The following is a 26,276-nucleotide window of genomic DNA, read 5'->3' as shown; positions in this document are numbered from 1 at the left end:
TTGAAACTTATCAGGACTCGACTTGACTTGCTTAGGGTGAACCCTTGACTCGACTCGCTTGATTTATCTGAACTGTGACTTGAGATTTGACTTGAGACTTGCTTGGACTTGACCATGTTTGACTTGTCCCCACCTCTGTCTAGTTGTGACAACGATGAGGATAAAATCATATGTGGATACCCGGAGCTGTACGATACATCTTCATACTTTATAGAAACAGGAATAAAAAGGATTTTGCTTGGGAGAAAGTGAGTGAGGAGATTGGACAGTCTAGTAAGTTGTAAAAAGTGCTCTTTACTCAATTTGAGATATATATATATATATATATATATATATATATATATATATATATATATAATATATAATTTATTTTTATTTTTTTGAGACTACAAGCTAGCTAACGCCGGCAAATTGAGCTTATTCGCCATATTTTAAAACAATCCATGTCAGCCATTTCACAATGAGACGAGCCGCTGGCAGAAGCTCCTCCCATGGCGCGAATTCACGTCTGTTGTGAAGTGAATGTCACGTGCGAATCAAGCGAGTAAACTCAAAGTGTTCAAGCGTCCAACTACACGTGAATAGCGTGATTTATTCGCGCAAGTCGCGTCTGGTGTGAACGCACAGTAAGAATTAAACTTGCTTTCATTCTTATTAAAGCTACAAAAGCCGTTCAGTCAGGATCAGTGAGTGATTTTCTCTGTCTTGTGTTGTTTGATAAACTGTAATGACTCAAATGGCAGCAGGTTTATTAGGCTGCCGTCACTTTAAGAGCGAAAGCACGGATCCAATACACTGATACACATTCCATTTTCTCTCAGTTGTTTACTCATGTTCACTTAAGACATGACCGATTGTGTTCATACTCGACAAGCCCGGCATTTGGACATATTTTGTGTATTTGACCATTTAGACCAGGAGTGTCCAAAGTCGGCCCTGGAGGGCCACTGTCCTGCAGAGTTTTGCCTCAACACACCTGTCTGGAAGTTTCTAGTATGCCTAATAAGACCTTGATTAGCTGGTACAGGTGTGTTTAATAGGGGTTGGAGCTAAACTCTGCAGGAGCAGGATTGGACACCCCTGGTGTTGGCTAGGTCTACATTAATCCGGATAGATTTGAAAACAGAGTTTTCGTTTCAAAACGCTCTCCGTCCACACTAACGTTTTCCAAAAGTTTCTCATCCACACTGAAACGTCAGTAAACGCCAAATTCAACTGCGCATGAGTAAAACCTCATAAAAGCTCACGGAGATGATACAGACATCATAAAGTTATCACACAATTCTTCTGGCAGGATTATTTTATTTAACAAAATATCTCACCATTCACTGATGCGTCCAGGTCGCACTCGGTCAACCATTATTATGTTTGGTCTAAAACGCAACTCCACTCGTGTTTTGCCACAGGACAACAAATGTGAGTACATTTTCTGTCATCCTAGCAGGACTGTGATATGAAGTGTGCAAAGTAACATGTTTTAGCAACTGTGTGAAAGTGAATAGCACATAACTCTGGCTCAATAGCGTTATAAACATACATATCTATTGGTACAATATGCGTCACATGACTAAACATACGTCATCGTTTTCAAGTACCTCCGTCTTCACAGTCCACACTATGAAGCGAAGACAGCGTTTTCAAATTCATCCGCTTTGGAGAGTGTTTTTAAAAAGCTACGTTTTCATTGACCTAAAGCGCCGTCTCAGTGTGGACGGAAGGACAAAACGGAGAGAAAAAGATACGAAAGCGTATTAGTGTGGACATAGCCTTAGACACACACTCGAATCTCAAAGTTCACTTTACTTGTCTCTGAGCGTGTGCACTCTTTCATGCTTTAATAACTTTAATAACATGCACACCCCATTTTACAAAAGTCACGTGACATTATTTGACTGATTTTCACATTAACTCTGGGCTTTTTGAGGAATGAAAGCGCACCGCTGGAAAGGAACAGAATGGAGCACAGTAATCATTTGATTTTCATTGTCGTATTTTCATAATCATTTGAAGCCCAAATCAAAATTAATTGCACAGCCCTAAAAATATATTATTACAACTAAAACAAGATGAAATATTCAACTCTAAGTATAAAATACCATTTAAATCATAAAACAGGAATATAATATTGAGTATTTTGAGTTACACATCAGTCCAATGCAATGAAAGATAATGTAAAAGATGTGCATTGTCACTTTCAATATCCATGTTGAATTTATACTGTCATAAAAAAAACATTAGCATATAATGAGGGCTGTTTTATGAGTAAGCATCAAGGTGTAAAATCACACCTGAATTGTTAAAAATGTCTTTTAGCATATCAGTGCGCAGTGAGGAAGATAAAAGTGTCTCTATGCTTTAATGTGATAGTATGGATTTCTTTTGGTTTATATATTGTGAGGGGAGCCCAGAGTCCCCGAGGCACAGAAACCAAGCGCAATTTGTCCATTAATAATGTGCATGACTCACCTATTAAAATAAATTAAACATCAAGACTGTGTTGCATCACTTTGGCTGACAAAACTCAGAGCAGGATAAGATCTGTGGAATGAGATATGCCATCATATTTTATTAATCACAAATATCGCAGACATGCATCCGACCACAGATTTTGAGGAATACACTACAATATTGAACTGGGCATTAGATATTTCATAGTCATTTATGAAGAGGCCATATTATGTCTTTTTTCAAAGTCTTGATTGTGTTTTGGGCTCTACTAGAGCAGGTTTTCCTGCTTGAATGTTGATTATTTCCTCATATTCTCCATTGTTGCGGATCCTCTATTCCCAGTCTGTCAGTAACGCTCTGTTTAGTTCCTGTCTCTGTGAAGCCCCTCCTTCTGAAAAGCACAATGTGCTCTGATTGGTTGGCTGGAGCAGTTTGTTGTTTGTCTGGCTATCACCTGGGGCCCGTTCTTCATACCTCACTTAATACATCTGAGATGATTTGACAGATCCCAGATCTTTTAATCGTGATAACTGATCTCTGGCTAATTTGGTTCTTCAAACGAATTTGCGGATTGGATTAAAATATCTGGATTAAATGATCTAAGATTACTGAGCGTTCTGTTTTTCCCTAAAGAGGGCAGATGCATCGATACTCGAAACCACGATCAGCAATGCAGCGATTGGCTGGCGTCAAGACAGCAACGTAATGACATCATATAATTAAAAAGCCACCTGGCAAAAAAACTTGACAAATTATACAATAAAACCCCCCCGAATTTCTGGGTCTTTATAAGGAAACAGCCAAACCACCAAACCAACATAAAAGTTATAATAGATAAATGATAAATGTTTTTTTGTTTTTTTAACATGATTACCAATTATTTATATTCACGATTTTATACAGTATTTGTACACCCTTTACATTTTTATTTCAATGTTGTAATTTAATTTTTAATTCAATTTGGAGCAGATTTGTAACGTGACAGTATTAAAGTTTCTTAAGGGTCAAGATCAAATGCTCTGCATCAAGCCATCCCATAATATCTGTGATCACTTAAATTAATGCACGGCTCAGATTAACTATACAACATGTGTAAACCTCCAATAAAATTATAAAGTAATTATTCCATCACAAATAAATCGCTCAATCAAGTGGCTGTGTCTATATTATTATATACAACATTATAATATTATATACATTCTCATATACATATACAATATAACATTTTTATATTATTATTATTATTTAAAATGATTATTATTGCCCCTGGTTCAGTAATGAACTCTTGTAATAAAGTAGCAGTGGCCGGGACAGATTTTCAGTATCACCTCAAGATGAATCTAATCCTGTTTCCATGAAATAAGCCGCTCGAGCAGGTTTAAGCTTACGGACCTGTTACTATGACAACAAGTCCAGGATGAGCTTCGAAGAACCAAACAATCCGAGATCATGTCAAATCGTCAACAATCAAATCCAGCGAACTGAGTTAGTGACGTACGAAGAACGAGCCCCAGACCAAGCTCAATCTTTTAAGATTGAACATTAGTCTGTGGAGTCTGCTTTCTATTTTCGACTGCACAAGAGGCTTGATCAACGGGCATAGTTCAAATGACTCTGTACGCGATTGGATAGAAAACTCAAGACTACAATGGAGGCGTTTCAGGGAGTTTCAAGAATTCACGCTGGATTTTCATGCTCAACATAAAGAAAGTTGAACAAGCATAATTTATTATGTATTTTTAAGTCAAGCATTTCAAGTCAAGTGATGGAGATGTGGCCCTCCATGGCTCTTGTAAGTGGTGTTATGTGGATGGAGAGAGGTAAGATGTCTTCATCGCTCTCTTGTAAAGAGTGATATGCCGAGGGAAGATGATGTTTTATGGATGGAGGTGGAGATCTCAGCCTGAGGGGACACTTGTAATGAATCTCTCGATGTGATTACAGTGTGTGTGGCGTGCCACAATACATCTCAGCGTGAGAGAGAGTGTTTCATTTAGTCTAAAGCAGCGCTGTTGCTGTGGTTAACATGCAGACGTGTAGATGTGCGTTCACCTGCGGTTTTAGCCTGAAGTGTTTTTTTCAAAGAAGAATCTTACTGTGCTTCTTCTCGACTTCAGCACTGCAGCCGGTCCTAATGACAGTTGTCATTAAAACTGGTCCAAATGCTGAATTAAAACTATTAGGCAGCATTTATTTCTCATCAAATCTCATGTGGGCAGAGTAAAACATCAGAGATCTTGTGGATCAGAGGCCTAAAAAAAATTTTTATTTACATTTTCTGATGATTTGTTGGGGAAATCTGCAAATGTTCATTTAAAGTTGAAGTACTAAAATAGCTATAACTTAAACAAACTAAAACTAATAAATAGAAATTAATAAATACAATAAAAACGTATTATTAAAGAAATAATAATAATAAAAATGACAGAAATCACATTTTGAAAGAGGTCTATTATGCTCATCATACAGTATACGCAACCCGTTCTCACTCCCAAGGCGTCAAATTCCGACGCATGGTCAAGTGCTTTTCGCGTCACAATAAAGACGCTAAAGGCACCCCTAGGCGTCACTTTATCGACGCGCTGAGTGCTCCATTCATTTCAATGAGAAACCTTTGGCGTCAGAAACAGACGCGTTGGGCATGGGAAAGTTATCGTCATGCTGATCATATATTGGGTTATGATTTTGCCATTATGACATGTTGGACTGTGATTCTCAATTTAATCAGCCAGCATCATTTTATTTACGCTATCTAGACACGTTTTAACATGTAACCCAACCCTATTCCATCCCTAAACCTACCCATTTGTGTGGTATAAAACGCAGATATAACAGGCAGAGTCGACTGCATGCACAATTTATTCAAAAAGTACAAATATTCCAAATATTCCGAGGCCAAGCGATTGATTTGTGTAAAGGAAATCCCCAAAAGCGATCAGCGTCTCCATCTGCAGAAGATCACGAACACATTAAATTTCAAATATTGCCGCCCGTTACATCAGTTTTCATAGTGAAATTGTATTGGCTCTCGTAAGTCTCATGACCAATTGCGTCATTACGTCAGCTTTGATTGTAAAATGTCATTGGTTCTCGTGTGTCTTGTGACCTAATGCGTCATGCTAAAGAGGCGTGTGTGTATTATTTGAATGAGATATGAATGAGTGCGTTAACGGAGCGGCGGGATCATCATCTCAGCGATTAAAACATTAAGATCAACTCTGTTCTTTACATAAAGACATCGTGGGACTTCAGAAGACTTGGAATGCAACATGAGTTCATACTTTTATACTGTTTTGGGTCAGTTTTTGCAATAAATAGATGTTACTGTACTTGTATTTGCCTGTTATGTGTTTTATATTGTTTAGAAGTGGGTAGGTTTAGGGTAGGAGTTGGGTTAGCAGCTCCAAAATATAAAAGTAACCTTTAAATATGAATAAAATCATGTCTGCTTTTACAAATGCAAAGAATAACATGCGTCTTGATCTGACGCATTGGGTAAACAACTGAAATGAATGGAGCACCCAGCGCGTCGATATAGTGACGCCTAGGGGTGACTTTAGCGTCTTCGATGTGACGCGGAAGGCACTTGACCATGCTTCGGAATTTGACGCCTTGGGAGTGAGAATGGGTTGGTATACAGTAAACACAGGAATATTGTGAAATATCATTACAGTTTAAAATAACTGTTTTATATCTTTAAATTAAAATAATTTAAAATTAAAATTTTCCAGTCTTCAGTGTCACATGATCCTTCAGAATTCATTCTGATATGATTATTTGATGCTCAAGAAACATTTATGATTATTATCAGTGTTTTTTGTGGAAATCTCCAGAATTATTTTATGAATAGAAAGTTCTAAAGAACAGCGTTTATTTGAAATATAATCTTTCGTAACATTAAATGTCTTTACTGTCACTTTTGATCAATTTAATGTGTTCTTGCTGAACACACGTATTAATTTGTTTTAAAAGAAATACTGACCCCAAACTTTTGACTGTACACCGATCAGGCATAAGATTATGACCTAATATTGCGTTGGTCCCCCATCGAGGCATGGACCCCACTAGACCCCTGATGGTGTGCTGTGGTATCTGGCACCAATATGTTAGCAGCAGATCCTTTAAGTCCTGTAAATTGCGAGGCGGGGCCTCCATGGATCGGACTTGTTTGTTCAGCACATCCCACAGATGCTCGATTGGATTGAGATCTGGGGAATTTGGAGGCCGAGTCAACACCTCAAACTCGTTGTGCTCCTCAAACCATTCCTGAAGCATTTGTGCTTTGTTGCGGCGCATTATTCTCCAATTAGAGCTCCAGAAGCTCGTCTGTTTGATCGGACCACATGGGCCAGCCTTCGTTCTCCATTGTTCCTTCTTTGGAGCACTAGTTTTGATCGAGACTGACCACTGCAGACCGGGAACACCCCACAAGAGCTGCAGTTTTGGAGATGCTCTGACCCAGTCGCCTAGCCGTCACAATCTGGCCCTTGTTAAACTCGCTCAAATGATGATCCTTACGCATTTTTCCTGCTTCTAACACATCAACTCTGAGGACAAAATGTTCACTTGCTGCCTAATATATCCCACCCACTAACAGGTGATGAAGAGATCATCCGTGTTATTCACTTCATGGTCATAATGTTATGCCTGATCGGTATATACAGATGACCCACATGGTCTCTTGTTTAAATATAGCCTTTTAGATGCTGAAGTGCATTTCGATTTTGAAAGGCAACTTTGAACTGTCACTCAAACCGCAGCAGAAGTCTTTTGCTTCAGATTTTTATCTGATTTAATGCCGTGTTGATTTGATATCGAATGCATTTACATATCCTTAATTTCCTCTGAGCCCAGAATGAATTTGCCTGGCTAAAGATAAGATTGACCTGATTAATCTGAGTGATGGCTTTGAATGAACATATTTACATAAACACGCGGCATACACACACACACACACACACACACACACACACACACACAGGGAGGGAGTCAGAAGCGCTAGTGGAGGATGTGTTGTAAATTGAATTGGACTTCAGAATGGGGCTTTGATTGGATGTCAGCTTATCAGATGTCTGAGGTGCTTCTGGACTCTGAATCTGCCTCAGTGCTATACACGATGTTTGAAATCTAAAGTCAAATACCAGAACAAACTCCATGAGATCAAGACAAATCCGCTATTGGCTACACGGATGAAAAAGAGTGCCTTGCAGATAACAGGAAATTGAGAATTGAGTGTAAACAGGAATGTGTACTGATTGTCACATGTATGGCTTTATAAAGTATTTTACAATGGCTTTGAATGCAGCTCAGCCAATCATAGTCAAGGACAGGAACTATTCGAATATTTAATGAACATTCTGTCATCATTCACTCAGATATTTTGAAGAACGTTGCACACTGGGTTAAAAACAACCCAAGTTGGGTTGCTGGGGGGCTGAGCGCCCCCTGCTGGCCTCACTAACACCTAACCTGTAGAAACCTAGTTTTCCCAGGAGTCTCCCATCCAGATACTGACCAGACTCAGCCCTGCTTAGCTTCAGTGGGAAACCAGTCTTGGGCTACTGGGTGATATGTCCGTCCGCTGGCATGTTTCTTAGATGAATATGCTGTGACTGACTCCATAACCTGTCCATAAACAATCAGTGAACATTTCTGAGGATATATTTTAACATCATAAGTATTTATATTCCGTTTCTTTTTGAATAACCTAAACATTGGGTTGTTACGTCTGACCCAGGATCTGCGTTACACAAAAACTACTCAAACATTGGGTTGTTACATCTGACCCAAGATCTGAGTAACACAAACACTGGGTTGTTACGTCTGACCCAGGATCTGGGTAACCCAAACACTGGGTTGTTACGTCTGACCCAGGATCTGTGTAACCCAAACACTGGGTTGTTACGTCTGACCCAGGATCTGTGTAACCCAAACACTGGGTTGTTACGTCTGACCCAGGATCTGGGTAACCCAAACACTGGGTTGTTACGTCTGACCCAGAATCTGGGTAACCCAAAAACTGGGTTGTTACGTCTGACCCAAGATCTGAGTAACACAAACACTGGGTTGTTACGTCTGACCCAGGATCTGGGTAACCCAAACACTGGGTTGTTACGTCTGACCCAGGATCTGTGTAACCCAAACACTGGGTTGTTACGTCTGACCCAGGATCTGTGTAACCCAAACACTGGGTTGTTACGTCTGACCCAGGATCTGGGTAACCCAAACACTGGGTTGTTACGTCTGACCCAGAATCTGGGTAACCCAAAAACTGGGTTGTTACGTCTGACCCAGGATCTGTGTAACCCAAACACTGGGTTGTTACGTCTGACCCAGGATCTGTGTAACCCAAACACTGGGTTGTTACGTCTGACCCAGGATCTGGGTAACCCAAACACTGGGTTGTTACGTCTGACCCAGAATCTGGGTAACCCAAACACTGGGTTGTTACGTCTGACCCAGGATCTGGGTAACCCAAACACTGGGTTGTTACGTCTGACCCAGGATCTGAGTTACACAAAAACTACCCAAACCCTGGGTTGTTACGTCTGACCCAGGATCTGGGTAACCCAAACACTGGGTTGTTACGTCTGACCCAGGATCTGGGTAACCCAAACACTGGGTTGTTACGTCTGACCCAGGATCTGGGTAACCCAAACACTGGGTTGTTACGTCTGACCCAGGATCTGGGTAACCCAAACACTGGGTTATTACGTCTGACCCAGGATCTATGTAACCCAAACACTGGGTTGTTACGTCTGACCCAGGATCTGGGTAACCCAAACACTGGGTTGTTACGTCTGACCCAGGATCTATGTAACCCAAACACTGGGTTGTTACGTCTGACCCAGGATCTGGGTAACCCAAACACTGGGTTGTTACGTCTGACCCAGGATCTGTGTAACCCAAACACTGGGTTATTACGTCTGACCCAGGATCTATGTAACCCAAACACTGGGTTGTTACGTCTGACCCAGGATCTGTGTCACCCAAATACTGGGTTGTTACGTCTGACCCAGGATCTATGTAACCCAAACACTGGGTTGTTACGTCTGACCCAGGATCTGGGTAACCCAAACACTGGGTTGTTACGTCTGACCCAGGATCTGTGTAACCCAAACACTGGGTTATTACGTCTGACCCAGGATCTGTGTAACCCAAACACTGGGTTGTTACGTCTGACCCAGGATCTGTGTAACCCAAACACTGGGTTGTTACGTCTGACCCAGGATCTGGGTAACCCAAACACTGGGTTGTTACGTCTGACCCAGGATCTGTGTAACCCAAACACTGGGTTATTACGTCTGACCCAGGATCTGTGTAACCCAAACACTGGGTTGTTACGTCTGACCCAGGATCTGTGTAACCCAAACACTGGGTTGTTACGTCTGACCCAGGATCTGGGTAACCCAAACACTGGGTTGTTACGTCTGACCCAGGATCTGAGTTACACAAAAACTACCCAAACCCTGGGTTGTTACGTCTGACCCAGGATCTGTGTAACCCAAACACTGGGTTGTTACGTCTGACCCAGGATCTGGGTAACCCAAACACTGGGTTGTTACGTCTGACCCAGGATCTGGGTAACCCAAACACTGGGTTATTACGTCTGATCCAGGATCTGTGTATCCCAAACACTGGGTTGTTACGTTTGACCCAGGATCTATATAACCCAAACACTGGGTTGTTACGTCTGACCCAGGATCTATGTAACCCAAACACTGGGTTGTTACGTCTGACCCAGGATCTGTGTCACCCAAATACTGGGTTGTTACGTCTGACCCAGGATCTATGTAACCCAAACACTGGGTTGTTACGTCTGACCCAGGATCTGGGTAACCCAAACACTGGGTTGTTACGTCTGACCCAGGATCTGTGTAACCCAAACACTGGGTTATTACGTCTGACCCAGGATCTGTGTAACCCAAACACTGGGTTGTTACGTCTGACCCAAGATCTGTGTAACCCAAACACTGGGTTGTTACGTCTGACCCAGGATCTGGGTAACCCAAACACTGGGTTGTTACGTCTGACCCAGGATCTGTGTAACCCAAACACTGGGTTGTTACGTCTGACCCAGGATCTGTGTAACCCAAACACTGGGTTGTTACGTCTGACCCAGGATCTGTGTAACCCAAACACTGGGTTGTTACGTCTGACCCAGGATCTGGGTAACCCAAACACTGGGTTGTTACGTCTGACCCAGGATCTGTGTAACCCAAACACTGGGTTGTTACGTCTGACCCAGGATCTGTGTAACCCAAACACTGGGTTGTTACGTCTGACCCAGGATCTGTGTAACCCAAACACTGGGTTGTTACGTCTGACCCAGGATCTGTGTAACCCAAACACTGGGTTGTTACGTCTGACCCAGGATCTGGGTAACCCAAACACTCGGTTGTTACGTCTGACCCAGGATCTGGGTAACCCAAACACTGGGTTATTACGTCTGATCCAGGATCTGTGTATCCCAAACACTGGGTTGTTACGTTTGACCCAGGATCTATGTAACCCAAAAACTGGGTTGTTACGTCTGACCCAGGATCTGTGTAACCCAAACACTGGGTTGTTACGTCTGACCCAGGATCTGTGTAACCCAAACACTGGGTTGTTACGTCTGACCCAGGATCTGGGTAACCCAAACACTGGGTTGTTACGTCTGACCCAGAATCTGGGTAACCCAAACACTGGGTTGTTACGTCTGACCCAGGATCTGGGTAACCCAAACACTGGGTTGTTACGTCTGACCCAGGATCTGTGTAACCCAAACACTGGGTTGTTACGTCTGACCCAGGATCTGGGTAACCCAAACACTGGGTTGTTACGTCTGACTCAGGATCTGGGTAACCCAAACACTGGGTTATTACGTCTGACCCAGGATCTATGTAACCCAAACACTGGGTTGTTACGTCTGACCCAGGATCTGTGTAACCCAAACACTGGGTTGTTACGTCTGACCCAGGATCTGTGTAACCCAAACACTGGGTTGTTACGCCTGACCCAGGATCTGTGTAACCCAAACACTGGGTTGTTACGTCTGACCCAGGATCTGTGTAACCCAAACACTGGGTTGTTATGTCTGACCCAGGATCTGTGTAACCCAAACACTGGGTTGTTACGTCTGACCCAGGATCTGTGTAACCCAAACACTGGGTTGTTACGTCTGACCCAGGATCTGTGTAACCCAAACACTGGGTTGTTACGTCTGACCCAGGATCTGTGTAACCCAAACACTGGGTTGTTACGCCTGACCCAGGATCTGTGTAACCCAAACACTGGGTTGTTACGTCTGACCCAGGATCTGGGTAACCCAAACACTGGGTTGTTACGTCTGACCCAGAATCTGGGTAACCCAAACACTGGGTTGTTACGTCTGACCCAGGATCTGTGTAACCCAAACACTGGGTTGTTACGTCTGACCCAGGATCTGTGTAACCCAAACACTGGGTTGTTACGTCTGACCCAGGATCTGTGTAACCCAAACACTGGGTTGTTACGCCTGACCCAGGATCTGTGTAACCCAAACACTGGGTTGTTACGCCTGACCCAGGATCTGGGTAACCCAAACACTGGGTTGTTACGTCTGACCCAGAATCTGGGTAACCCAAACACTGGGTTGTTACGTCTGACCCAGGATCTGGGTAACCCAAACACTGGGTTGTTACGTCTGACCCAGGATCTGTGTAACCCAAACACTGGGTTGTTACGTCTGACCCAGGATCTGGGTAACCCAAACACTGGGTTGTTACGTCTGACTCAGGATCTGGGTAACCCAAACACTGGGTTATTACGTCTGACCCAGGATCTATGTAACCCAAACACTGGGTTGTTACGTCTGACCCAGGATCTGTGTAACCCAAACACTGGGTTGTTACGTCTGACCCAGGATCTGTGTAACCCAAACACTGGGTTGTTATGTCTGACCCAGGATCTGTGTAACCCAAACACTGGGTTGTTACGTCTGACCCAGGATCTGTGTAACCCAAACACTGGGTTGTTACGTCTGACCCAGGATCTGTGTAACCCAAACACTGGGTTGTTACGCCTGACCCAGGATCTGGGTAACCCAAACACTGGGTTGTTACGTCTGACCCAGGATCTGGGTAACCCAAACACTGGGTTGTTACGTCTGACCCAGGATCTGTGTAACCCAAACACTGGGTTGTTACGTCTGACCCAGGATCTGGGTAACCCAAACACTGGGTTGTTACGTCTGACCCAGGATCTGTGTAACCCAAACACTGGGTTGTTACGCCTGACCCAGGATTCTAGTAACACAAAAACTACCCAAACACTAAAAGAAATAACCCAAAAGACTGAGTGTGGGATCTGAGCAACTTTTGCTTTTGTGTTTCATACAGCACGAGAGTGCCAGAGCTCGTATTTTTGGGTGAATTATCCCTCAGTACCTTCAGTACGGGCTGCAGATTCATTTCTGAGCCACAGTGACCCTAGAACGAGAGTTACTGAGCACACGGTTCTGTTTAATTTCTGCGTGTTGCAGTAGCGAAAAACAAATCGCTTTGGAGGAACATTTGGCAGCTAAAAGCATTGGTCTGAATCTCACACTGCCTTCAGAGGAGTTATATGACTATAAATGGAATGCATGGAGTTTTCATCTCCTGTTGGAAGTCTGTCCCGATCATCATCATCGCCCTTCTCAACAATCTTAGCTTGGCGTTTGAAAGACTGGAGTTTGACCAGGGGTTTGTTTCCTGTTTTTCAGAGGGTTTGGCTGTTGGCGTGGGCTTTGGAGCCATTGGAAAAACTCCATCAGCTACGTTTGAGAGCGCCAGGTAAGACGTTTTTTGAAAGGATTGTTCACCAAACATTTCATTCAAACACAATACTTTGTTTTGTGAAGCACAAAAGGAGATGTTTAGCAGAATGTCACAGCTTCTGTTGTCCGTACAACCATGGAAAAGCATAATAAAAGTTGACCGTACTAAGATTTTAGTAACACTTTACAATATCCCATCTGGGGTAATTGCCAACAATACATTAAATGGGTCAAATTATCCATTTTTCTTGTATGCCAAAAATCATTAGGATATTAAGATCATGTTCCATGAAGATATTTAGTAAATGTCCTACCATAAATATATAAAAAATGTATTATTAGGAGTAATATGCATTGATAAGGACTTCATTTGGACAACTTTAAAGGAGATTTGCTCAATATTTAGATTTTTTTTGCACTTTTTTTTCCAGATTTTCAAATATTGTCCTATCCTAACAAACCACACATCAATGGAAAGCGCATTTATTTGATATTTCAGTTTCCATATGATTGAACCCTTAATCGTCCCTTGGGGTCCTAAATAATCTATCTTAACATGCACAAAAAATCTGGGCTTGATTTGGTTGGTCTAAAGATGTGTAAAAATTTTTTTACCGTTTATGTCCCTCTGGGTCAGATTGACCCCACATTGAAAATGAATGAGAAAGTGTAAAAAAACTTTTTTTTCACTTTTTTTTGTCAAAAAAAATTAACTAAATCCAGTATAAATCAAAAAATTTCTACATTTATATCAAGGTCTGGTCCTAGAGCATAAACACAAAGTGGAACGAACTTTCTGTCTCATACACACACGCGCGCGCGCGCGCGCACACACACACACACACACACACACACACACACACACACACACACACACACACACACACACACACACACACACACACACACACACACACACACACACACACACACACACACACACACACACACACACACACACACACACACACACACACACGTGTGACTGCAACAGAGAGCATTTTTATAGAAACTGGCAAATAAAATCAACAAAACTGGCATAAATCTGAAAAAAATCCATACATAAATGAAGGACAAATAGTAGAGCACAAATGCAACATGGAACAATCATGAGAAAGAGAGGGAAAAGGGCAAATAAAAGAAAGATGAAAGGCAGCTTAAAGGGTTAGTTCACCCAAAAATGAAAATTCTGTCATTAATTACTCACCCTCATGTCGTTCGAGACCCGTAAGACCTCCGTTCATATTCGGAACACAAATGAAGATATTTTAGTTGAAAGCTGATGGCTGAGAAAGGCTTCACACAGGCCTCCATTGGCATTCAGTACATTTACACTTCCAAGATCCATGAAAGGCACTTAAAACGTCGTTACAAAGTCTATCTCACCACAGTGGCTCTACAATAATCATACAATGCGACGACAATAGTTTTTGTGCGCAAAAAAAAATCAAAATAACACCTTTATCCAACTTGTTCTCGACTTCCGTGTGTGCCTCCACGACGCATGCGCGAGAATATGACGCAGATCCGGCGTTCGGACATATGACCCAGAAGCGATTTGTTTACGAGCAGAGGAAGACGCGCGTGTCTAAGCTGTTGGATTCTACATTGATCGTGCTTTAGGTCTCGGCGTAGTGCTCAAAATGGGCTTAAGTGTGCATTTCATGGAATCCCGAGCCCCGGCGCTACGTCATATTCTCGCGCATGCGTCGTGGAGACACACGCGGAAGGCAATAACAAGTTGGATAAAGGTGTTCTTTTGATTTTTTTTTGCGCACAAAAACTATTGTCGTCGCATTGTATGATTATTGTAGAGCCACTGTGGTGAGATAGACTTTGTAACGACGTTTTAAGTGCCTTTCATGGATCTTGGAAGTGTCAATGTACTGAATGCCAATGGAGGCCTGTGTGAAGCCTTTCTCAGCCATCAGCTTTCAACTAAAATATCTTCATTTGTGTTCCGAATATGAACGGAGGTCTTACGGGTGTCGAACGACATGAGGGTGAGTAATTAATGACAGAATTTTCATTTTTGGGTGAACTAACCCTTTAACTTTTGCATAACTTCCCTATGGACCTCTATTGGATAATGTGGTCATTGCACTCTCTCTCTCTTTAACTATAATTCCTAAAGTTTTTCCACAAACCTACAGATGGCGGTATTCTATCCCTAAAACATAGAGCAATGTCCAAAAACTATTTATATTTATTTAAGATCATCATTCAAGTGATTTTTTTCATTAAAAATAATTTTTAATGAGCCAATATATGACATAGTTAAGTATTTGTGCAGTAAATAGGTAAAAAAACTACCAAATACCCACAAAACACAGCATAAATGTAAAGTTGAGAAGTAAATAAAAAAAATTATATATAGTTTTCCATGTACAAAATGTATATTTCCTTATGCAATCGCTCTGTAAAAGTTTGGGGTCTATCTGACCCCAAGGGACTCAAACGTAAACCCTACTTGAGGGACGATTAAGGGTTAAAAAATGTACCCTTATGTTTACTTTAACTCGTCAAGTTTTTATAAAAGTTATACATGATTCAACTCGGTTTAATGTCATTTAAGTTTTTTAAGGTTGAAATGGGTTCTTCTTTTTTGTACGTATATGGAACAGTTTCTGCTTCATTGTTCTCTTGTCTAGGAAGAAACTAATACGGGGCCAGAAGGACGCGATGATGAGTAGATTCAGTGTGGGGTGAATTATTTAAGGGCACATGCAGAGAGATTTTCTGCGGTTTAGTGATGACCGGATCCGGACGGTATTGTGTGATGCTGTCACCAAGTGGTCGAAACCGGTATTGTGTGATCTCTGTGTCTCTCCCAAACACACACACACACACACACACACAAAGAACGTGCTGTTGTGATCATTCTCGCACACATGGTAATATCCATGTTCTCGGGACAGTCTGTTTAAATGCGAGAATCCTGCCAGACAGGGAGGGAGGGAGCGAGAAGGAAACCGGCTAACAAGTGTGTACATCATTCCTCCAGATGGAATCTATTAGCCATCGCCGAGAATCAGAGCCGCTTTGTAAGCGTTGAAGCACCTGGACTCCACTATGAGACCGCCATCCAGATGTGAGCTTGCAGATGCTGAATGCGTGTCTTTTATTCTGTAATACCGTTTTGCATGCGTCTCCAAGAGGAAAAGCTGTTTTGGATTAGCCTCACAATCAGATAATCTCTTTACATCCATACTGACACTGAGGGGTTTCCTAGCATGTGCTTTCTAGATGAAACCTCTGTTTGGCCATGATTAAAAGCGCAGAGAGGAGGAGAAGACAGATGCATGATTAGATACATAGTTTGTTCAACAAGTAAACACACGGAGCAGCTTTGAGCTTATGATACGGCATAAGAAAGAGGCCTTTGTCCCAGCCTAGAAACATCACATGAGGACGAACAGAGAGTAGAGAAAGTCATTTCACTCGCCGGCCATCTTTATTACAGCTATTTCAGTCATGCGATCTCTTTGAATGGGGGAACATCAAATTCAGCACATTTTATTCCGCTATATTGTGCCTTGCACTTTCTCCCATTCATAGTAATATGAGTGCGATAATACAGTTACATTTTGCAACAATACAAATAATCAAGCAGTTGTTATTTACTATACAGTGTAGGGGAGAGCGCTTTTTGACTTTCTCAGGTTGTGTAAATTCACTTGGGGTTCAGAGTATTTATTTTTTCCCACATTAATTGCACACATGTCTAGTACAATTATGTGGTTTTGTTTCATTAATACAGTGTTTACTCTTTTCTTGATTTACCCTGAAAGAATGGAAGTGAAATGTGACAAGGTGGCGTACAGGGCAAAATGTAACATGACCAAATGACAGCTTCAAAAAGTTACCTGAAATAATATCCAAGACAAACTAAAATATTTTGTCAACAAAATACAACTTTTTAAGATAAAATAATGGCATTTTTTTAATCATTAAAAATACACTCATTTTTGAGTTCGACAACAAACACATCTCTAAATACAGCTATACAGCATAGCTAAAAACATAATAGTAATTAATAATTTCTGAACATTGACTCTGTCATTATTCACCCTTTTCTCATGGTTTCTCAAAAGAATTCATAAAAGTATAGAATATAATGGCATATTTCGAATAGGGGCTCATTGTAACGCAGTGTTACAACACACTTAAACTGCGGCTCGTGTCTTCTGCTGTTAGATCAGCATTAAAAAACGATCTCAACTGTTAAATAACAGATATAAGATTACAATAATATTGCATTTTTCTTAAAATAAACACAAAAAACAGAGATGAAAACTACACTTAAGTAAGGAATTTACTTTTGCTATGGTTAAATAAATATTCAGTAATATCTTCCAGAGATTTTTTAATTTTGGCGCTATTTTTTCTCTAAATAATGTTGATATGGCAACTAGTAAATACACTAAGTTTCGTCATTCTGGCCTGTGTGGAAAGAGTTAAAACACGCATGAGTATACTGCATGTATGCGGATAAAATTGGATGTACTATATATCCAACTTTAAATATATCTAAAATATATTCTACTTTATATTACAGTTCTTTCTGGTTCTCTAATCTGATTGACAAACGGCTATCCACCTGTCACTCAAAGTGGCCACGCCCTTAATTACGCAGAACTTTAAGGCTTTATATAATGTAAACGAATGAGTTATAAAAAAATCCCCCCCCTCACACTCGTCATGAAAGGCAAAATTAGCCGTATAGACCAAAACCACAATTTGTCCCAGACTGTAAACATGTGTTCTTCTGCTGTAAAGTTGGGCATTTTAACATGAGCTCAATGAGATTCTGCTCCGTCTGGATCTGTCTCTAGTGGCCAGTCCATGAACTGCAGTTTAAGTCACTTCAGTATCGGCTTCAAGAGAAACTGCGGGAGGAGCCGCTTGGTATCAGCACTGGAACCATTTCACCGTTTGTATTGCTCCGCTTGCGGTGACTGTAAGCAAATCTACTATATCTTTTATAAATACTTCTGTTATTGTGTCACGAAATGTAGTTTTAGGCGAGAATGACGTTATTTAGACCTCAAATATGAGACTCATATTATATAAACATAGCGCCTATTTTACGACTTGTTCAGACGCCTTCTCAAATGTGAGCTCCAGACCGTCAGCGGGCGCGCAGCGCTCCTGTACCCGCGGAGAACAGCTTCATCTCGGACAATCCTTCGGGAATTTCCCTCAGGCTCTTACTGTATGTAGATAGTGGTTAAACATGAGAAATTATTCATTTGGGGTATCAGATGGCCAATCTTTGGATTATTAATCTATTACTTGTTCCAGAGCAAACCGATTTGAGTTAAGGGGAAAATTACGTTTCATAACTTTATATTCAGGCTATATTTAACTTGAATCATGTATTAGAGCTGCGTTTGTACGTTTGACTGAATTGTTTGCTTTGGTTTATTGCATATTGTCTTGTATAATGGCTATTGTTGTTAATTTAAGTATTATTGTTAAATATTAAATATTATGCTGTATTTGGTATTAAGAAAGGGTCCAGTAGTGATTGTGAAATGGACTTCAGTGAAAGTTACATTATTACACCATTAGAAGGGTGGATGAGAGAGAAATCATTGTGTTTTAACGAGCCCTGTGGGCGAATCATTCCGGTTGCCTCACGTTTAATGAATGTTTAACGTTTAATGAGCTGAAGCTCATTAAATATGCAAATCTTATCCAATCATAGCCGTGGGCGTTTACTTCCAAGTCTTCAGTGCGGCACGCCCATAAAAACAGAGCGCTTCTTGAGAGAGGCTCAAAATCAGGGCAGAAAATAGCCTATTACTTATTCATTATGATTTTTTGAATGTAAAAACCATGCAAATGTCATAAGTTGACCTCAGACAACAGTATAAAACTAGCCTGGCGTGGCCATACTCAATTCTAGTCAGAATTTGAGTCTGGTACTGCTCCATTGAGCTTTGATTATGGGGCGTGTTTCAACCGAGCCAGGAAAGACCTCAATTGGATAGACCCACAACCAATCAGAGCAACGGAGCGACGCGTAACGTTAGTTGTCAAATGTCAACAGAACTCAACTGACCTGTGTTGCCAAGTCCGTGTTTTTCTCCATGTCCGCGGGTTGAAGCGACCCCAATTATGTGATTATATAAACCCAGGAATGCGAATTTTAGCAGGCAACCTTGCCAAAATAACATATTTTGCCAACCAAACGTCATTTTTTTCCGGAGAACACCCCGGAAAGTTATTGTTTTGGGCTATAGTTTTGAGTAGCAATTGTGCGCAACATTGCAAAAACACTTGGAAACCCTGTCTGCACGCATGCTGGATTAAGTAACGTTACAAGAAAAAGATGAGTGTAAACAATCTTTGCCAGTAATAAAATTATTTAAGGATACACAGAGTACTTACCAACACGATCATCGTTTCTGAGAGAAATAGTGAAGGTGAACGCATATACGAACAAGTTCTCCGTTTAGGATGAGAGCAAATTCAACCCAAGAGCCTTCGATGACGTGGATGATTACGTTACTGTTGATCATCTGTCCATCATCGTCTAAAGCCCGCCCTGATGATTTCATTGGTCCGAACAGTTTCTGTTCGGGCATAATTACTCCTCTATGGAGCGAGTCCAGACCGAATTGCCCGAGCAAAAAAAATTGTGGGCGGGGCTAAATTCGGCTGGCATCCAGGCTAGTATAAAACAATAAAAAAGCCAGTTCATGACCCCTTTAAGGAAAACTATCGCTTTCCTCAGCGGACATTCAAACTGATTTTGTATAATGGATATTATGGACATCGACCTGAAGAACGAATGCTATGTCAGATGCAGGTAATACACTTGTTTAGTCCATCTCTCTCTCATAATACTCTACTCATAATACAATAATCTTCAATGAAGCAACTCAGCGTTCCTTCATTACTCGCTCTAAAGTGCCGTTTCAGAATCAGTAACGGAGGCTTGGGCTCGACTGTGAATGTGAATCCGTGGCGGAAGGAAGTAGTTCTGGTTTTTAAAGACACTCCATTGTTGTTTCTGATTTATTTACACACTTGTGCCGTCGAACTGTTGTATAAACGGAATATCACACATTCACACTCGATTTGGCTGTATTTATAATGCATTATACATAAGGGCTTTAAGTAAAGTGTTATCTTTTTTCCCCAAAAGAAACGTTTAAAAGGAATGTAATTGCTTTATAACAAGAACTTCAGTAATGGAGTGCTTTGGAGGGGAGTTTTTAAAATGATTTTAATCAAAATATATTGTTAACGAAAATATGTTTCTTGTTTTTTATTATCATCAGTGTTTTTGAAAAAGAAACACTTAAAGTCGGCATTAAACAGACGTTGCGCTCATCTTTTCTTCTCTATTGTGTCGTACATCCGAGTGAAATGCTTCACAAACAAGAACAAATGTAGGGCGGGGCTTGATTTAGTCAGTGGGGAATTGATTGGATGGTTGTGGTTTGCTATTGGTGGATCTCATGTGAGTGACAGGTGGCCCCGCCCTCGACATCAGAGAAGAGATGAAGTTATTATGATTCAAGATTATGAGGCATATGAATTTAAAACAATAATGATGTGCACGGATAAATCGTTTAGAATAAATGCTGCAAAATAAAGAATTGATTTCTTCCAGCTTCATATTTTGATTTATTTGATTTCTCCACTCCACTGGGGAAAGTGCCGCTAGTTTTGTTTTTGTGTTAATCACATACAGTATTTATGAATTTTCCATGCACTTTGTTGGTTTTGTGAAGTTGCACCATAATATCCCCATAAGACTTTTGTTAGTATGTGAAAAAGAAAGAAAGAAATGTGAAATTCTCCAACACACAACCAGAAGAAAAGAAGAAAAACATTACTTTCGAAATTGACTTATGAGGGACCGTTCAAAGAGGCATTATTACTCTGCTCTAGTTATATTATACTCTGCACTGCTGTATAATACTTTACTTTAATGCAATCAACACTTGCATGACATTAAAGTCCGTCAATGTGTTGTTTTGAGGAACCAGGAGAATCCCAGATCTCTTTTAAAGGATTTCTGGGAAGTGGAACGGTTTACATTATTGTAATTAGTCTCTGTAATTAAGGTGGGCTGGCTGAAATTCACAGGGATCTACACATTGGGTCATATTTTCCATTCATTAAAGAACTAAAACCTTCCAAGCGTTTGGTCTTCACATGAAAAAATCCCTCAACAAATGAATAATAATGGACAGCCGTGTTCGCAAAACCTCCAATTATCAGACGTCAGTCATTCAAGAGCCTCTTTTTGGATGGTGCTAATTGTATGTTATTAGGACACTGAAATCCACTAACTGTATTAGCCTGACCTTTATGCTGAAAAGTTTAATCCTCTGTGATATTTTTGAGGATATATTTTTCCAGATTTGACAGACACACACAACCTAAAGTGCTTTTGCTAACATTATTTCACCTTCAACCTTAGAGAAGAAGGGTGTTTATGCAGAGAGGCGTCTGGACATCTTGACCTGTAGAGGAGGTTTTGGGATGTGGATATACACACTGTAAAAAAAATAATGTCTCAAATTTAAAATTTTCTAGTGAACGATCACATCTAAAATTTTCAGTTGGCCAAATTGATTTTCTTGAATTTTAATTGAATTAAATTGCATCAATTCAAAGAAATTCAATTTGGCCAACTGAAAAATTTAGATGTGATCGCTCACTAGAAAATTTTAAATTTGAGACATTATTTTTTTTTACAGTGCAGCAGTGGCCAAAAGTGATGGAAATTGGACGTTTACCCTTTATTAAAATATTATTAAAAATCTGTTAAAGCGTATTGCGTACACTCTTAAAACTGCTGGGTTGTTTCAATCCATGTTTGGGTCAAATATGGACAAACTCAATGCTTGGGTTTAAAAATTTAATTTAAAGGGGTCATGAAATGCATTGCTTTATTGTTTTATAACGCGTCTGCGGTGAAACTTCAGTGTAAACGCCCACTGCTGTGATTGGCTGCTGTGAGACTTCAGTGTAAACGCCCACTGCTGTGATTGGCTGCTGTGAGACTTCAGTGTAAACGCCCACTGCTGTGATTTGCTGCTGTGAGACTTCAGTGTAAACGCCCACTGCTGTGATTGGCTGCTGTGAGACTTCAGTGTAAACGCCCACTGCTGTGATTTGCTGCTGTGAGACTTCAGTGTAAACGCCCACTGCTGTGATTGGCTGCTGTGAGACTTCAGTGTAAACGCCCACTGCTGTGATTTGCTGCTGTGAGACTTCAGTGTAAACGCCCACTGCTGTGATTGGCTGCTGTGAGACTTTAGTGTAAACGCCCACTGCTGTGATTGGCTGCTGTGAGACTTCAGTGTAAATGGCCACTGCTGTGATTGGCCGACATCTTTGTATATGAATGAGCTCATTATTACATGTTTAACTCTCTCAAAAACAGCTCTCAAGGTTAACTAATCGTGAAAAGTGTTGATAATAGCAGTTGATCAATTTAGATCTATGGCATTATATTCAGATCTACGGCTTTATATTCAGATCTATGGCTTTATATTCAGATCTACGGCTTTATATTCAGATCTATGGCTTTATATTCAGATCTATGGCATTATATTCAGATCTACGGCTTTATATTCAGATCTATGGCTTTATATTCAGATCTATGGCATTATATTCAGATCTATGGCTTTATATTCAGATCTATGGCTTTATATTCAGATCTATGGCATTATATTCAGATCTATGGCTTTATATTCAGATCTACGGCATTATATTCAGATCTATGGCTTTATATTCAGATCTATGGCTTTATATTCAGATCTATGGCATTATATTCAGATCTACGGCTTTATATTCAGATCTATGGCTTTATATTCAGATCTACGGCATTATATTCAGATCTATGGCTTTATATTCAGATCTATGGCTTTATATTCAGATCTATGGCTTTATATTCAGATCTATGGCATTATATTCAGATCTACGGCATTATATTCAGATTGTGGTATGAAATGTTGCAGTGATGATCATTGTAGACGATCACACACATGTTGAGCTCATGAATGCAGGATCTCGTCATTGTAACTCTATTTCTGCACATTAACCAATGCTTTCATCATAACTAACAGTGCAAACACAATGTAAATAAGAGATTTGTTGAGTATTACGGGAGTTTTGGCACGAGTCCGTTTAATTGACAGCTCCAGCGAATGTAAAGCAAGCTTTCTTTGATCGCTTTCTATATATAATTTAATCCCATTCCATTCCTAGCATTAGGATCCTTTGGAAGGTGATGTTATTTGTAGTCCATCCTGTATCGCTCGTCTCTCCTTGTCATCTCACTAACACTCCAGTGGGCGTGGCCAAAGTTGCGATGATGAAGTGGGCGTTGATCTTCTTCTGCAGAAGCGCTCTTTCACCATCTATTATAGGCTCATTCCACAATAAAAGCTGTTTTTGGACTAACAAAGAAGTTTTCAGTTCTGAAACATACAGGATATTCTTATAGTATGATGACCTCTAATATGTCAAAAGCTCAAGGAAAATGTGATTTCTCAGTTCATGACCACTTTAAAAATGTAAACCAGCGATTGGGTCCGTATTTGACCCAAACATGGATTGAAACAACCCAGCAGTTTTTAGAGTGTAGTTGTGTGTTATTCGTGGTAATTTTGACCAGGCTGTCATGCGAAGAATTTATGAACACATACAAAAACAAGACCGAAACAATCGAATATTGTGAGCTTTTTGATTTTCTTGTAGCTGTATTTTGTCTTTTTTGCCAAATGATTTTGTCAGATAAATACTTTAACCTATTTAAATTGAAATGATGTAAAATAGTTTACTCGTTAAAAACACGTATCCCCTCCGGACATCATCACTTTTGGCCACTGCTCTATATGTATGCTTTTCCAGTTTCTGAAACCGTCTTGTTCTCCATCCTGAGCCACTGAAGGCAGGCAGTCAGACAGGCAGTCTTCTCTCTCTCCTCTGAAACAAAAGTCTGTTTGTTTTCCAGGGGAAAGCCACTCTTCTGTTTCTTTCCCTTTCCCAGCGCTCTTCTCCCAGTCAAAGCAGTCCTTGCATTCCCCAGTACCCACATACTCAAGTGGACTGTTAAAACCAGATGCTCAGAGACTCTTCAAAGAAACTGGGACTTTTTTCGTAGCTCCAATGTAGGTACAGAGCACATGTTTCTGTGCGGATATATGGAAGCCCAGACATGCAATTGCTCAGGCGTCTCTATCTTTTACTTAGACTAGGGTGTATGTTGGGATAAATGTGCTGCTGACATCAGTGAACTTTATTGACTCATTCCTCAACAGCGGAGGTGACGTGACCTTAGAGTTGTCAAAACATTTTACAAGAAGTTTATTTTATTTCTAGGGCTAGATGTGATGAACTCAGCTGGAATAACATTTTCCCGCCTGCTTCTCTGCTGGAGGTGTTTCTGTCAAAACCCTGAAATGCACTAACATTAGTCCTCGACGCACAAATTATGTCATATTTAACAAGTTCATTTTGGTAGAAGTCGATCTAATGCAGAGCAAGCCAATTTCCCTTTGGTTAAAAGACTTTAAATAATGATGAAATTGAGACAAATATGGAAATAGGCTTTTGAAAAAGTAATTTAACAGAATAAATTTGCGATATATTAGCACGTCAGTCAATTAGAAGAAAATGGCAAAATGTATCATTTTATTATCTTTAAGCAATAACAGATCTGCCATTTAATATCGATTGAATCTAGCCTTTATTGAATCATTTGTCTGGGAAGCTCATATGATTTATAGTTATTGCATTACTAATGTCGGATTTCTAAACTAGCTGTTTTTAGAGACGTTTTAATACCGTCATAAATTTGAAGTTTGAATGTTTGAGTTCTATCTACTTTCTGTTTCAATGAATGGGTTTTGTCTCTGATTCCATTCGTTTTATTTAAGTTCATACTTTACGAGCTATAAAGTCAGGATTGTGTGATATAAAGTCAGGATTATGTGATATAAAGTCAGGATTGTGTGATATAAAGTCTGAATTGTGAGATATAAAGTCAGAATTGTGTGATATAAAGTCAGGATTGTGTGATATAAAGTCTGAATTGTGTGATATAAAGTCAGGATTGTGTGATATAAAGTCTGAATTGTGAGATATAAAGTCAGGATTGTGAGATATAATGTCAGAATTGTGAGATATAAAGTCAGGATTGTGTGATATAAAGTCAGAATTGTGTGATATAAAGTCTGAATTGTGAGATATAAAGTCAGGATTGTGAGATATAATGTCAGAATTCTGAGATATAAAGTCAGAATTGTGATATAAAGTCAGAATTGTGATATAAAGTCAGAATTGTGTGATATAAAGTCAGAATTGTGTGATATAAAGTCAGAATTGTGTGATATAAAGTCAGGATTGTGTGATATGAAGTCTGAATTGTGAGATATAAAGTCAGAATTGTGAGATATAAAGTCAGAATTGTGTGATATTTAAAGTCAGGATTGTGTGATATATTAAAGTCAGGATTGTGTGATATAAAGTCAGAATTGTCTGATATAAAGACAGAATTGTGAGATATAAAGTCAGAATTGTGTGATATAAAGTCAGAATTGTAAGATATAAAGTCAGAATTGTGATATAAAGTCAGAATTGTGTGATATAAAGTCAAAATAGCGAGATATAAAGTCAGAATTGTGATATAAAGTCAGAATTGTGTGATATAAAGTCAGAATTGTGTGATATAAAGTCAGGATTGTGTGATATAAAGTCAGACTTGTCGTCAGTGTTTGATGGACTGTGCTCATGTGTTTTGGGATCTGATCTTCTGCAGTGTTTTCTAGTCCTCTGAGTCTGCTTAACCAAACACACATGCCAACAGGAATTCTGCTGTACAATGGACCTTTGCAAAAGATCATAAACAGCTTGTCAGCCAAGACCCAGAAACCTCCAGAATGATTTCTTGTTGGATTGACAAGTTTGGGCTTTTCACAAACGTGGTGCGTACAGTATTTATATTTATTTATTGAGTCTCTCCTCAGTCAAACAGTGGATAATGTGAGCGCATCTCTCGTGTTTATCTCGTCCT

General features: G+C 40.1%; 1 protein-coding gene across 2 annotated transcripts in view; it reads left to right on the top strand.

Annotated features, from left to right (window-relative positions):
* slc39a11 (solute carrier family 39, member 11) overlaps positions 1-26,276 on the top strand; it is a 221,709-nt gene that overhangs the window by 172,310 nt on the left and 23,123 nt on the right. For both annotated transcript variants that reach the window (XM_079801686.1, XM_079801687.1), the window contains exon 7: positions 13,175-13,244. In XM_079801686.1, coding sequence (XP_079657812.1) covers positions 13,175-13,244 — 70 coding nt within the window. The remainder of the gene's footprint in view (positions 1-13,174; positions 13,245-26,276) is intronic.

The sequence above is a fragment of the Gobio gobio genome, assembly GCF_949357685.1.
Source record: "Gobio gobio genome assembly, chromosome: 20".
In the NCBI taxonomy this organism is placed as follows: domain Eukaryota; kingdom Metazoa; phylum Chordata; class Actinopteri; order Cypriniformes; family Gobionidae; genus Gobio; species Gobio gobio.
The sequence above is the reverse complement of the archived record's forward strand: the minus strand, read 5'-3'. Positions and strand labels throughout refer to the sequence as shown.